The sequence below is a fragment of the Cyprinus carpio genome, chromosome A1 (assembly GCF_018340385.1).
Source record: "Cyprinus carpio isolate SPL01 chromosome A1, ASM1834038v1, whole genome shotgun sequence".
Lineage (NCBI taxonomy): Eukaryota > Metazoa > Chordata > Actinopteri > Cypriniformes > Cyprinidae > Cyprinus > Cyprinus carpio.
The window spans coordinates 24,666,579-24,680,693 of NC_056572.1; the positions used below are offsets into that span (position 1 = coordinate 24,666,579).

Genomic DNA, 14,115 nt, shown 5'->3' on the forward strand with positions numbered 1-14,115 from the left:
AAAGATGCTTTTTTGAACCAACATCTACCAGCAGTGCTAAAAAAGCTCTTTGTTTCAGTATGCGTGTTTCAAGTTGACTGTCTTTTCACACCTTTGTAACATCCTCTTTCTCCTCCTTTTTTCTTCTTCTTCTTGCTCCCTGTAAAGCTCACCCGGAGACGTATGTCCAAGGTACTGTGTCTTTTCTTCTTCTCTCTCTCTTATTCTCTCTCCCTTGAGATCTTGTGTCCCGGATTGAGGTCTTTATGACATTTTTATGGCGCATTAATAACCTCTTCTCTCTCTCTCTCCTATGCGTGTCTGCTATTATTGTGATTCTTCATTGCCTTCTTTTTTTTGGACTGTCAGAAATCCAATCCAATGTCCTCAGTGCTCTCCTTGGCTAATGTTCCAACTTCTGCAGAACCATCCCCCCGCCTAAACGAAACCACCACAGCTCCACATCTGCAGTTTAGCATCTCCCAGACTCATACTCGAGTTCATTTTTAAAACAATAGAGCGCCATGCTAAATGCAGATCAAGAGAAGAGATACTAGCAGATTCTTGTTTACTGTTACTGAGGTGTTTTTGGAAATGATTTCACAGGGCTAAATCAGTGCTAAGCCAAGTGTGATTCCAGACTCACAAACTGGCATATGGTGAATCAGAACGCCAAGAACTCTCACAATGTTTTTTTTTTTCTTACTATTAAGATGTTTCTTAAACTCTAGGGCTTACTTTGATACTTTTACCTCAAACCTCAGTATGTTAGCTCAGAGCATGTTTCTCGCTTGTTTTTATCATATTTTATCACATTCCATGTTGCTATTCTTTTCATTTTCTCACTCATACAATACTAAACAGACATGGCACGTAGTGTTTCTCGGTATGGTATTTATTCATGCGTTGAGTAACACAATATACACGCCATGGCAATTCTCCAGACGGAGTCGGCCAAAGTCGAAACAGCTCTTCTTTCAACATCTCGCCTTCCTCCTTCTCAAAGCCCCTCTTTCCTTTTCTCCGCTTTATGGCCATTTTCTTCCTAACTCTCTTTCCATTCTGTGTTTTTGTGTTCTGAATCGTCCTTCACTTGGACTCAAGTGCTCAGATTTTTTTTGTTCATTTTCTTTCCCGAATTTTCCTCCCTCCTGGCCCCATAATAGGAGAGAGGATAGGATTTAAAGGTAATGCATACCAAAGCCCCAGGGAGACTGTCACAAGCAATCACTCCACTGTCTCTCTGTCTTTCTTTCTTTCTTTCTTTCTTGCTTTCTTCCTTTCTTCCTTTTTTTGTCTTGAAGCACGAAGTCAGCGTGTCTGTGTTCTAGTCTCCTCGCTGTATTTATTGTTGTCCTTTATATCTGCCAAATTCATCATTGTTTGTCTCGAACAAACCACACAAACTCACATAAACGCACACACACGATTACTGACATGCACTTACACACAAACACACCTGTGGTCCTTGAGTTTTGTTTTGGAATCCTGTGGGTCCTGTCTCCATGCATCCCGCAGCCTGACCCCTGGTGTTTGTTAGCCTAGCTTCTCCCACAATCCTCCCCTTCCCTCCCCCTGGCCTCTCTTGCTTTCCTCTGATTCCGTCTGGCGGAATGTGACCTGGGCAGAAAGTATAGCGCTGGAAGCACACACTCTCTCACCAGCTCAGACGTCCACCCTATACTTTATGCAACTGGGATTCTCTGTGTGCCGTAGCTTCACATGGATGCCGCTGCTGATTTATTATTCCTTCACCCTCTTATATCCCTTCCTTTGATCTCTCCTTCTAAATTAAATTTTCTTTTTTTAATTAATATTGTTTATGGTTTCTCATTTGGATTCCTCAATCGGTTATTTTTCCTTTTGGGTCTCACCTTGATTTCCTCACAAATGTATGCCATCCCTTTTAAAGTGATTGGTTGTGTCGAGAGAGCATCCGTTACATCCATGTGAATCTACAGCCTCTGTGCGTCTCACTAGGCCTGTCTGAAGTCCAGCGTCAGTCTGTGTTCACCTTTAAACCCTTACTTTCATTCACGACGATCTCAGTGTATATCTGTTTTAGATTTACCATTTGTGTTTCATAAGTCGAAGACACATTGTGTCCCACTGTGGCCACATATGATGATTTTTAACGACAACAGAACAACTGACACAGAGAATACGGTCACATAAATATAAAAACACACACATACTTGACTAACACATTTGAACGCACACATGTCCGTACTAGTGTATGACGGTTCTGTCTGTCTCTGCAGAGGGATGCCCAGGTCTGTGCAACAGCAATGGACGCTGCACGCTGGATCAGAATGGCTGGCATTGTGTCTGCCAACCAGGCTGGAGAGGGGCCGGCTGTGACGTTGCCATGGAGACTCTCTGCGCAGACGGCAAGGACAATGAAGGAGGTGAGGTCACCAGTGACTTGGATGGATGAATTTTATCAAATTTAAATGGGATGCATCACACGTAAATACAAGTTTATGTAAATATCAGATAAATATTTGTCGATGATAATCAGGTCGAGGATGTAACCCTGGTGGAAACTGTAAAATGTGCATATTTAAATGTTTATGAAACAACTGACATTGGAATTTCTTCTCCCTCAATAAAAGTTATGATAAAATTTTTAGGCAGGTTTTAAACGCATCAAACATTAATCAATCTTATGTCTTTTTTTCCTACTTTGAAAAATCATTGTTTACAGTCAAGTAGTACAGAAAAGTTAAGCATGTTTTGATTTAAAAGAGTCACTTTGTTTTTCACTGTGGTATCCCATAGCCTTCAGCCCATCAGAATATAGCACACTAAAACATGACCCTAAGAGAAGTAAATCTCAAAACTAGAGGTTAGCTTAGATTCTGGAGGTTACGAATCTTGTCTTGACAGACATCAGGGGAGAGCGACTCTATGAATAACAGAGCATCTCTCGTTGTTTACATTTAACAAAAATGACAGGACAGCTCAAGGGGCGAGCAGCTGTAAATCCTTCTCCACCAATCCTGCATTCAGGGAGTGTGTGTTTGGATAGAGAACTTTTTAGTACATGTGAGGTTCCGTGCACGCTTGAGGACCAGTATGAGGTTTCATCCACACAAAAATGGCTAGAAATCTTCTCCACCGAGGTGAATGCTTGAACCTTTAAACACTGCACAATTCCAAAGTATTTGAGGAGATTATTTTTTCTAGTTGGAGATAATGCGGTCTGTAACATCGTAAATCTGAAGGATTTATCGTCCTATGGAAGCCTGACAAGAGGCTTTGATGTTTTTCCAAAGCGGAAAGAGAAATACACAGTGAGGTTATGATATATTCTCAGTCGTACAGTAATCGTGCCAGGTATTGCAGATTTCTTTGAATTTGGCTTCCCTTAACTAGCTGTTACAAAGCAGTGCCATAAAAAGATGAGAACATGAAGGTCTTTACATAAACAAACATAAAAAAGAAATACATTTCTCCTTAAATACATATACATGTGCAAAGATCCCATTACATGTCCTCTGTTTTGTGTGACCTGAGCAAGATATGTTAACAGATTCTGCTCTCTCTGGAGATATTTTTTCATGTGCGTGTTTACTTTGGCCATAGCGGACCGGATTTAAAGCAGTGTGAGAGTTACGAGAGGTCCAGATCTCACATGAAGTTGCATGGTGCTTTTGGCAGGGGGTGCTGGGACACTCGGAAGACAAAACAAACAGTCAGGCACTCTGTCTCGATCTCACCAGAGCAGTGTCAGCTCAGGGTGCAGTAAAAAAAGTAATTGGTCTCGTACTGATTGGTGCAACAAAAGCATGTGTTTGCGTGTGTGTGTGTGTGTTTCCACATGTGTTATTTTACATCTCCCCTGTGTCGGTGTGCCAGATGTACACGGTGCTTTTTATAAACTAGCTGAGACGGATGGCAGAGGTTTATGGCACTTACCTGCGGGAGATCAGATCGCATTTCCACACAAAGCATTAACCAGGTGTTTACAGATAGAGGCGAGAGAGAGCCTTTACAATGTGAAAGAAGCTAACACGTTTCACTTCTCTCACACTACAAGCAGTGTGACAGGATCTGTAAGACAGGACATAGGATATACTATAAGACTCTTTAACACATAGCGCCTCATATTTTAATGTGCATTGTGTGCAGATGGCCTGGTGGACTGTATGGATCCGGACTGTTGCCTGCAGAGCTCGTGTCAGACTCAGCCCTTCTGCCGTGGCTCTCCTGACCCCATCGACATCATCGGCCAGAACCAACCCGCAAGCCCACAGCAAGCCGCCCAGTCATTCTATCAGCAAATCAGCTTCCTCATTGGCCCAGAGAGCACACACGTCATTAATGGAGACAACCCCTTTAACAGAAGGTAGGGATGTGTGCAGTATCTGCTGCAGTGAGCAAATTAAACCTTAAATAGCGAGGAGTGCTTGACAATAAGGATGCCCCAGAGGCCCAGGTTTCATCAGGCAAGTGGGTTTTTGTGTGATGTATTGAATATTATTGTGCAGAGTTCAAAAAGTCAATGAAGTAATCCATCTGGATGACAGATTGCAAGAATCATTGTGATAGTTTTCACTTAGATCAGTTAGAATAGATAGATGATTATAAACAAATCAGTCATGGTTAACACCATATGCCATATCATTTCCTGCAAAAGTGGGATTTTATAGCTTTCATGGAGTTTTTTTTGGGAGGGTGTATGCTTTTTCAGCATAGGGATTAACGTTTAAACACTGGCATTGGCAGAGCAAGTAATAATCTGAACTACTGACCCGACAGGCCTAACTGAAACTTAAACAAAAAATAAAAATAAAAAATTCCTGAAGAGAAGCACTTGTGATGTAAATTTTATGGATTGCACATGTCTAATTATTTCATTAACTACAACTTATTGGCTGACCTGATGTCATCTGATATAGCATATGGAATAGTCTCGTTTTGTTACAACCCTTTAGTTTCTGCTTTCCAGAGACCCCCAACAATTGTTCCTAACAGCCCTCTTAAAGACTTCATACAGTTGCCATGGAAACAGATGTTCTGACAAAACCTCATAAGAACTGTGTGACCCGGGTTACAGAGAGCAAGATTTTCTGAAGTTGCATTAAAGTGTAATTTACGAAATATGCGCCTCGATTTGTATTGTGTATGTGAGAGCACCATAACAGTTATTGGAAAGAGATGTTAGATCTGATAATAGCCCGCTTGAATAAGCAGTGCTATTAATTATGTTGTCACATCCAGAGCGTGGGTTTGTCCGAAGCATCTTGTCTCTGTTTGCTTGAATGGATATAATCATTTCTTAGTTTTCATGGTCAGCTGCCTTCATGGCTCCATTTTACCTTTCTTGCTCCTTTTGCTCTGTCAATTAAGCGCCTGTTGCTAATTCAAGTCCTTCCTTGCTTTTTTGTGCTTTTAATGCAATTTCCTTTTTATTGTGTCTGACTAATATTCAGTGGGTGTGTAAGCTAATATCTGTGGAAACCAGGAATTAAAAAAACAAAGCAGGCTGACTAGTCACACCACAAATGCTCACAGTCATGTTTCAGTTTGACTGATACGTGATAATAATTCAATAACGATCCGTTTGTTTATCTCTTCCCCTGCCATAACTCAATGCACATGTTCTGTTAAGGTAGAAATAACATTGAAGTTAGCTTGATTACTCTCAAAAATTGCTTGGCAACTGTGATTCAGTCATGACAGATAACACGATTAGCTACAACAAAGAGTTTAATAGGCCCAAAGCCGGTGCCCCATATGTGAGGACATTAAACCTTTAAATACCTCTGTGGCAAGATAAAGACTGATCTGATAAAGGGAGGTGTAGACTAATGTGATTTAAAAATAAATGCACAAACCCACGCGGGGCACATCTGCACTGAATATCGGTCATTTTGGCTGGAGAGTTTGTTTGGCAGTCATCGAATGTAACACAAACCATGTGTACCAGACTCCCTCATCCTCCCAGCTCATGATAAAATAGAATAATCGCTCGCTGATAATACAAATGTTCAAGTAAACATTACAGTCTCTGGCTTTTGTATTCATTGTAAAGTTTGATTTGTAGGTTTTTATCCTGGGCTGTTTTTTGTTTTAAAATGACAAATGGTGATAAAAGGACACAGCACAGATATATATTTTGGCTGACTGAAGAAAGACCGATATTGTAAATCCAGTTATACTGTATATATCTCCAGATTCCGCCTTCTGAGTCAAACAGGTTTCAAAGAAAATCCCGCTAAGAAGCAGTTGCTGTTTGTGTGTTTCCTCAGGGTAACTACCTATTGATTCGCAGCATAAGCATTGTAAACCAACATGCCACTGGAGCAAAAGTGCCGGCTCCTCAATTTTCCAGAATTAAGTATCTGTCATATACCCTGTATATCCCAGCAGCCTCTCTCCAGATGTTTCTTCTATGTCATCTTTAGCCATATTTTAACAAACTTGAACACCTGGCTCAGCAAACCCCTGGCTGTGTACATGAAAATGTCTTGTTTTCATTTTGCTACATGCTTCCCAGCACTAAGGGGCCTTTTAAGCAGATTAAGCTGCTGCATGGTGCATGTTGGCAAAATGGAAGGTGTTTTAGGCAGCAAGGTTTGGATGGAAAACAACTGGAGCATTGAGAGGGTCAGTGGTCCGGAGAAGCGGAGAAGAGCACATCTGTGTGACCCCTTTAAGAATGAAGTGAATAACCTTGGGCACCTTGGTAGATGTCCCACTGAATCAAGCCATGATCCTTGTGATGGCAACATCATGACTGTTATTCTTAGAGAGAAAAGGGCAGAAGGGAAAACTGTCTGAGGCTGTGTATGATCTTAAAAAATATGTTGTACAATTGGAAGTAATTGGTTGTGTATTTGAAATAACAAATTATTGTTTGATTATTCCATTGTATTTTTTTATCATTTAAGTTTTAACTAGTGAGTACAAATTTATGTATTTCATTTAATTTTTATATTGTTTTTGAGCATATTATTACATTTGTTTAGTTTTTTTTTGCACACACATTGTTGTCTAAGTTAACTAAAGTATTGTTTTTTCCTCCATGCTTTCATCTTCATAGCAGTTTGAGGAAGCAATATTAACCTTGGTTTTGCGGTCATTGTGCCCTGGTGAAAACATGCAGAGCAAGTGGCAAGTGTGACGTGCTTTTCAGGGCAAAAGAGACAGCACTGGGGAGGGTGAATTACAGCATGCTTTTAGGACTCTCAGGCTGTGGCAGCTAACATTGGACACTATTGTTTTATTATCACGCACAAAGCAAATGGGATTTCTGAGTTATGGTCACATCATGAGAAACGGCAGCTTATTTATGGAATGTTTACCTCTGCATGTGACCCTAGGGTCATTTCCACACTTCCTTTATCCCAGCTCCAAGTGAGGGGTGACGCCACACTTTGATTTACTGCTGCACTGCTGATTAGGCCCCCAGAAAACAGTAATGACCTGGAAAATCAGCCAAAAAGTAGAGCGAGGTGTCCTCAACACTGCGGTGAAGTCAATTTCTGCCCAGACTGTAATTCTCTTGGTTGTTTTCTTATTTTGTTAGGACTATAAGTTGATTAAAAAAAAAAAATTATCATATTAGAAATGCCAATTAATATTAAATGAATTGAAATTGATCACTCAAAATTCTAAATTCTAATGATCACTCAAAATTGTAATGTAGACATGCATTTTCTGTAAAGCTGCTTTGAAACAATGTGTATTGTGAAAAGCCCTATACAAATGAATTTGAATTTGATCAAATGTATCAATATTTGCTCAGAAAAAAAGTGACTCCGATAATTTAGTAAAAATGAAATAATATATTTTTAAGAATTTCTGTATTCATATGTGCTTTGGTCATTCAGTCATGACTTTTGCTTACAGTTCAAAAGTTCTACAGTTTAAGTTAAAAAATATATATATATATATATATATATATATATATATATATAAATACATAGGGTGTGTGTGTGTGTGTGTGTGTGTGTGTGTGTGTGTGTGTGTGTGTGTGTGTGTGATTTGAAAAACAACCGCTTATTCAAAAAAAAGTAATTGACAATGCAGGTTTCCTAAGTATTTTAGCTATTTATTCCCCTGTGGGAAGTTACAGTTCTTCAAACAAAAGCTTTGCCCACATCAATCCTTATGAAGCTCCTAGAAGGAAAATCTACCTTGGGAATTAAGGACATAAGAATCCCACTGGAGCCTTTAGGGTACTGAATTATGACTGTCTATAGAGACGGGGACACAAGAGTCACATAAATAAGCATGGAGAGTGTGTGTGTGAGAGAGCGAGAGAGACAGACTTTTTGTGCTTTCTAGTTATTTACAGTGGATTAGACATTTTAACACTGTAGTGTGGGCTAAGGGAATCCATGTTCATTCATGCTGTAAATCATATTAATAGTGTGTGTGTGTGGGTTTCTTACCAACCATGTGTGTTTGTTTTGCAGCCTGGTGTCCATTATCAGAGGGCAGGTGCTCACTGCAGATGGTACACCCCTGATTGGAGTCAACGTGTCCTTTGTGCATTACCCAGACCACGGATTCACCATCACACGGCAGGATGGCATGTAGGTTGAAAACATAAGCAGACACACATCCTAAACACACTACCATAGTGTTTCTGTCCTTGGATGACTGGATGTCATAATATAGCACAGAGTACAGATGTCACCAAAACCATCTGTTTAGTTATGTTTAGTACTTATGCATAAAATGTACATAAATGTGTGAAAACTTTGATTGAATACAAAGCCTCTTATGGCTCCACAACAGTTTGTGTGTGCGTGCATGTGTTTTATAGTGTGCTGTCTTATCTACCAAGATCATCTCATGAAAATGTCAGGCATTGCTTCAGGAAGCAGTGCTTTAGCAAACGGCCTGTTTAAAATGCATTGGATTTACAAGGGTGGAATCAATCAGCCAATGGGCCTCACTCTCCCATACTGTTAAACCAATCCCAGTATTATTAAGGAGCAGCAGCACCGCAATCACGAAGGCCTCAGGACTGCAACCAGCAAGCTCTTAAAGCAGACATCTTTGTTCAAGGAGACGGGACTGTGACATGACCATCATGTACTGTCATGTGTCAGTGCTGAATGGCTAAAAGGCAGCAATCAAGCAGAAAGGAATGTAAATAAGGTTTGCAATTGAATTGAACAAATTTGAACTGAATTCAGTGTAATTAAAGATAGAATCACTGAAAAGACATTTTAGGTGCAGTTGGTGGACTGAACAGGGTCAGTTCAAGTCTTTAATCCATAATTGAATGAAAAATTAATGAACTCACCCACATGTCGGTCCTAACCTAATCTGATGTCAGACCTGATGCAACACATCTAAAGGTTCCATATTTGATTTGAGCATTGCATTTTAGTGCAGACCTAAATTTCGATTCTGTTTATCCCAAAAATCTATGATATCTTCAGAAGATTTGAAATGCAGCTCACAAGACTGCTTTTATAGTAGTACTTTTTCAGTGAAAAACCAGTGTAATTTTAATGTTATTTCTATTTTATATTCTTTTTCTTTTATTTATATATATATATATATATATATATATATATATATATATATATATATATATATATATATATATATATATATATAGTATAAATATTTTAAATCTAATATTTATAATTTTTCAATTTACAAAAACTATTTTAATAGTTTTAGTCAACACTGTTTGGAACCTGACAGCAGCCGTTCTCATTCACTTATTATTCTTCAAAAATTCTCTTTTATGTTTTACAGAACAACAAACAACCTCTTGAACATTCTCTTGAAATGACATAATTCCATAATTTTAGGGTGATTTATAATTTTTCTACAGTTGTTTTCTTTTAAGTGAGAAAGAGAGCACACGTAACACTGAGGAGAGAGGTTTGACCGTGACAGTGCATCACAGAGATAGATGGAGAAAGGGCTGACAGAGAGATATGTTTAATAGAAAATGTGATGAGAGAAGAGGTTGGACTGGAGGGAGGAGACCCAGACTGAAAGAGAGAGAGTGCAAGGGGGAGGCTATAGATAGGGAGAGTGTGTCCGAGATTAGCCCACTCAGCCAGCTGTTGCACCACAGTGGGGCAGACCGTAAAATGGTAGTGGATAATCATGCCCACACCTCTTCCACATCCACTTACTCCAACAGGGAATCAGCTGCGCAGCTGTTAGAGTCCAATCACCAGCAGTCTCTCTTTCAGAGCTGCTTAGATACTCTACGTGTGTGTCTGTGTATCTTTGCGCATGCGTGAGCAAATTCTTACGCTTCTATGTGCATATTTTCTGCCCTATCTTGCTTTCCCCCCTGCAGCCTTTGCAAAATATCAGAATATAGGACAATGCGCTCAGTTCCTGACTCATTTCCTTTCTAATAAGTCTCTCATGGCAACACAGAGAGAGAGAGTCAAGGAAGAGTTTTGGCTTTTACACAAATGCAATGATAAAAAGGCTCAGCATTTTTCTCCATGGAAAGGCCCTGTGTCAGGAAGGAAAGGGCCTTCTTAGAAACACTTGGCTCAGAGGAGACCTGCATTGGGATAGGAAGGTTAAAGCAAGAGACAATTAAACCTGGTCTAGCCATCAGCTCTCGTGTCTAATTCATCTCAGTAACTCACTCTTCACCTCCGCAGTACATTACTTGCATATTATGCATACCTAATGAGGAGAGTATGACAGTCCTGAGGTTTTATATATATATATATATATATTGTGTGTGTGTGTACTGTATATCAAATTCACTTAACTTTTGTACAAAGTAAATATTGGAATTTTTAAGTACACTCCTGTTTCATTTTTGCAGGTTTGACATTCTGGCTAATGGCGGAGCATCACTGACACTGAGCTTCGAGCGGGCACCGTTTCTGACGCAATTCCGTACAGTATGGATCCCGTGGAATGTCTTCTACGTAATGGACACACTGGTTATGAAGAAAGAGGAAAATGACATCCCCAGCTGCGACCTGAGTGGCTTCATTCGACCCAGCCCTCTCATTGTGGCCACACCACTCTCTACCTTCTTCCGATCCTCGCCCGAAAACAGCCCCATCATTCCAGAGACACAGGTGAGGCTCTGTTGGACTCCTTACAAGCCACAATGTGAGTGATGCAGATCCCTAAAACTAAAACAATCCAGATTTTTCCTTCCAACCAAAATGCTAATTCACCACTGTAAATTAAACATTGCTTTCAGTTGGTCAGCTGGATAATGAATGGTCATTTATTTACATGCAGAGAAGAGGGTATCATATAGCAGTGATATGATATGAATGAGTATGCAATGAGTCTAGACATGCTCTGCACACTGTTCGGTCAGTCAGTGATGGTGCTAAAAACGTAAGGAAACAGTCTGTTCTTTGCCCTCAACCTGCACCCAGCATGCAGTACACAGAGGAGAAAGAGTTTTGAATCTTAGTGTGGCACTGGGAAGAGCCAGAAATCACTACAGCCTTCAGCGCAACCCCACATATTGTGGCGATATTGGTCAGAATTTTATATCCTTTTGCACACCCTCCTTTTGTTCCTTTTATTGTGCAAATCCGCATGCGCTATCCCCTACATAATCTATTAAAATGACTCAAGCCTCTTGCTGCCTGTCTGTAAAAAAGAAAAACTGGACCCACATCAGAGCAAATAAATCACCAGGTCTTTGGGGAGATTAATATAAAAGCATGCTTGTACAAAAAAATGGTCTTAAAGGAATAGTTCACTCAAAAATGAAAATTCTTCTGTTATTCTCACCACATTGTTGTTCAAAACCCATGTGACTTTCTTTATTTGTGAAACACAAAAAGTATATATAAAAAAAATCCTGGCCACTCTCTTAAATTTTAACGAAAATGAATGAGAATTAGGTGTTTAATTTGTAAATGAGTCAAACTTTCTTTTTTTAATGAATCGAATGAATGATTCACTCAGGCAGTTAACAACTGTTGAAGAATAATGACTTAAATCAAATAGCTTTCCTATGGCTTTCATAAATGGCAGAATTTTCTTTTTTGTGTGAATGGATCTTTTAAATCTAACTGTTATGATAAAAAGAAAGGCAAAATAAAAGTCAATATTGAATTCCTCAGTCACGTTTTTCTGTGCCATGTGAAGTGAGTGCTGTTGTAGATTTAGAGATTCACAAAACTTGGCTCTGCTCTGTCTGTATTTTCTCTTCCACCCTACCTACCTTGTGTCCAGATGTGTATTTGATCCCTTCCTCTATAACTCGGCCTTTCCATTCTTGACTTTCTGTGGCATGTGTCGGGGGGAACATCCCCTGTAATGCGAGCACTCATGGCCAACACATATGTTGTCTTATGAGTTTGCTCCAAGACATAAAGGAGAGAAATTGTTTCCTTATTGTCGGCAGCATATGTAACAGGCCACACTCCTCTTCCCATGTTTCTCCTCAGTCCCAACAGGGGCGTCTGTCCCCTCTGTGGAACCCCACTCATCAAAGTAGATGGGCCCTGATTTGAATTACAGCCTGCTTTGAGAGGAACTCTAAACAGGGGTAATCAGACCCAACCAAGTTAGCATTTAATATGAGGCTTTTGGACCTCAGCTGTAAAGGCCTTCAAGGGCTTTTTTTAACCAGAGCGTCACACACAAATGGCAAACAGACATCCTTCAGCCCCCCTCATCCAGCGCTCGTAACGCTTAGCAGCCGTGACACCGAACGGGCAGGCATATTGCTTCCACTTGGCTGTCGTGCAGGCCTGGAAAATCTTTTATTTGGCTGGAGGAGAATGGCACATTTTCACGTCCAGAGAAAACCTCCATGCGACAGTGGAAAACCAGATGAGACATTTAGTGAATGAAAAGTATATATGATTTCCCATCATGCTTTGTGTTAAGCATAACACCTCTAAATGTAACGAGAGTGCATTGATTAGGCTGCTTTTTGGCTTTTCGCAGAAACACTAGCTTCCTTTCTTATCTTGAAAAAAATGCTTGATAAAACTCAATCTGGTCTTTATTATTGTGCATTTAATGGGCTGTATCAAATGAACTTTCAAAGCCTTTTTCATCTTTCCTTTCATTTGGCAAATGAGAAAATATTTTGCTTTAATGCAGCCATATGCACTTATGGCCCTTGCCCCCGTGGCTAAGAATAACACGTCTGCACACGTAGGGACACAGCAGCACATGCGGTGCCATTTATTAAGAGCTTATAGCAGGCAGAGTAAAGCATGTTATTAGCTCAGACTCTCTAATCAAAGTTCACAGAGGGGAGGCCGGTGCATAACATGAATACATTGTGGCTTATAGATGCTCTTAAGTAAAGCTACGAGCGTGGGGTATGCACAAACACATGTGGATGGCATCAGCTAGTGTTAGGGAGGACATGTTGGCCCTTCAAATTGAGAGCATAATGCTACAGTCATGTCTGTCTGCCCCGTGTGTGTTTGTGTGTGTATGAATGGCAGTTAAAACCACCAAACTTTGTCTTAACTTGCTCCCTCTGGAGTCTAAGGGTATTTTTGGGGCCTGGAGAAGTTTTGTCATGCCCTGACATTTGTGCCTTTTTCAGTTTCTTATAAATATCTAAATGGCTAAAGTCTAATCTCACTGTAATCAGCACAAACTAGGCTATAATAATATGTGAGCAGCATGTATGTACATGATTGTGTTTTTGAGAAAAAAAATGTTATGCATGGTTAGTGAAAAACTAAAAATGTTAAATCACTTGAATAAGACAATAAAACACATACAGAAAATTGGTTCCCAGATATTTTGAGAACTGGAGCTTGTAGCCTAGAATTTTTTTTTTTCTAAATGATGTGAAAATCATCTTGTTTACTCACTTACAGAAAACAATATATTGATTTAAATTTTCTAAGACACTTTTTGTTGGTAAAAGTCATATGCGAGTAGGCGTCAACTATCATGAATTCACACCTGAGAAGACAAAGGCCTGCATAATGAGCTGCATAATGAGCCATTCAGTCAGCTGTGTCACTGAGAGGGATGAGTTACAAGAAAGAATGTGAGGACAAAATAAATGTATATAATTTTATGTTTGTAGTTTATTTAGAATATATTTAATTATCCCACAACATTATTTAATATTCACTTGTGAGTGCAGTTAAACAGTTTATTAGGAAAAATCAAAGCTGACTTTCAAACTGAATTTTTTGCATCATTACTCCAGTCACACAATCCTTC

The 14,115-nt window shown here is 39.7% G+C and overlaps 1 protein-coding gene across 15 annotated transcripts in view; it reads left to right on the forward strand.

Moving 5' to 3' along the window:
- LOC109087255 (teneurin-3) overlaps positions 1 to 14,115 on the forward strand; it is a 489,736-nt gene that overhangs the window by 437,524 nt on the left and 38,097 nt on the right. For 9 of the 15 annotated variants that reach the window (XM_042758649.1, XM_042758644.1, XM_042758654.1 and 6 more), the window contains 6 exons: positions 148 to 171; positions 1,146 to 1,166; positions 2,241 to 2,387; positions 4,114 to 4,330; positions 8,409 to 8,528; positions 10,760 to 11,021. In XM_042758649.1, coding sequence (XP_042614583.1) covers positions 148 to 171; positions 1,146 to 1,166; positions 2,241 to 2,387; positions 4,114 to 4,330; positions 8,409 to 8,528; positions 10,760 to 11,021 — 791 coding nt within the window. The remainder of the gene's footprint in view (positions 1 to 147; positions 172 to 1,145; positions 1,167 to 2,240; positions 2,388 to 4,113; positions 4,331 to 8,408; positions 8,529 to 10,759; positions 11,022 to 14,115) is intronic. The other 6 variants (XM_042758667.1, XM_042758673.1, XM_042758735.1 and 3 more) reach the window with 2 other exon arrangements.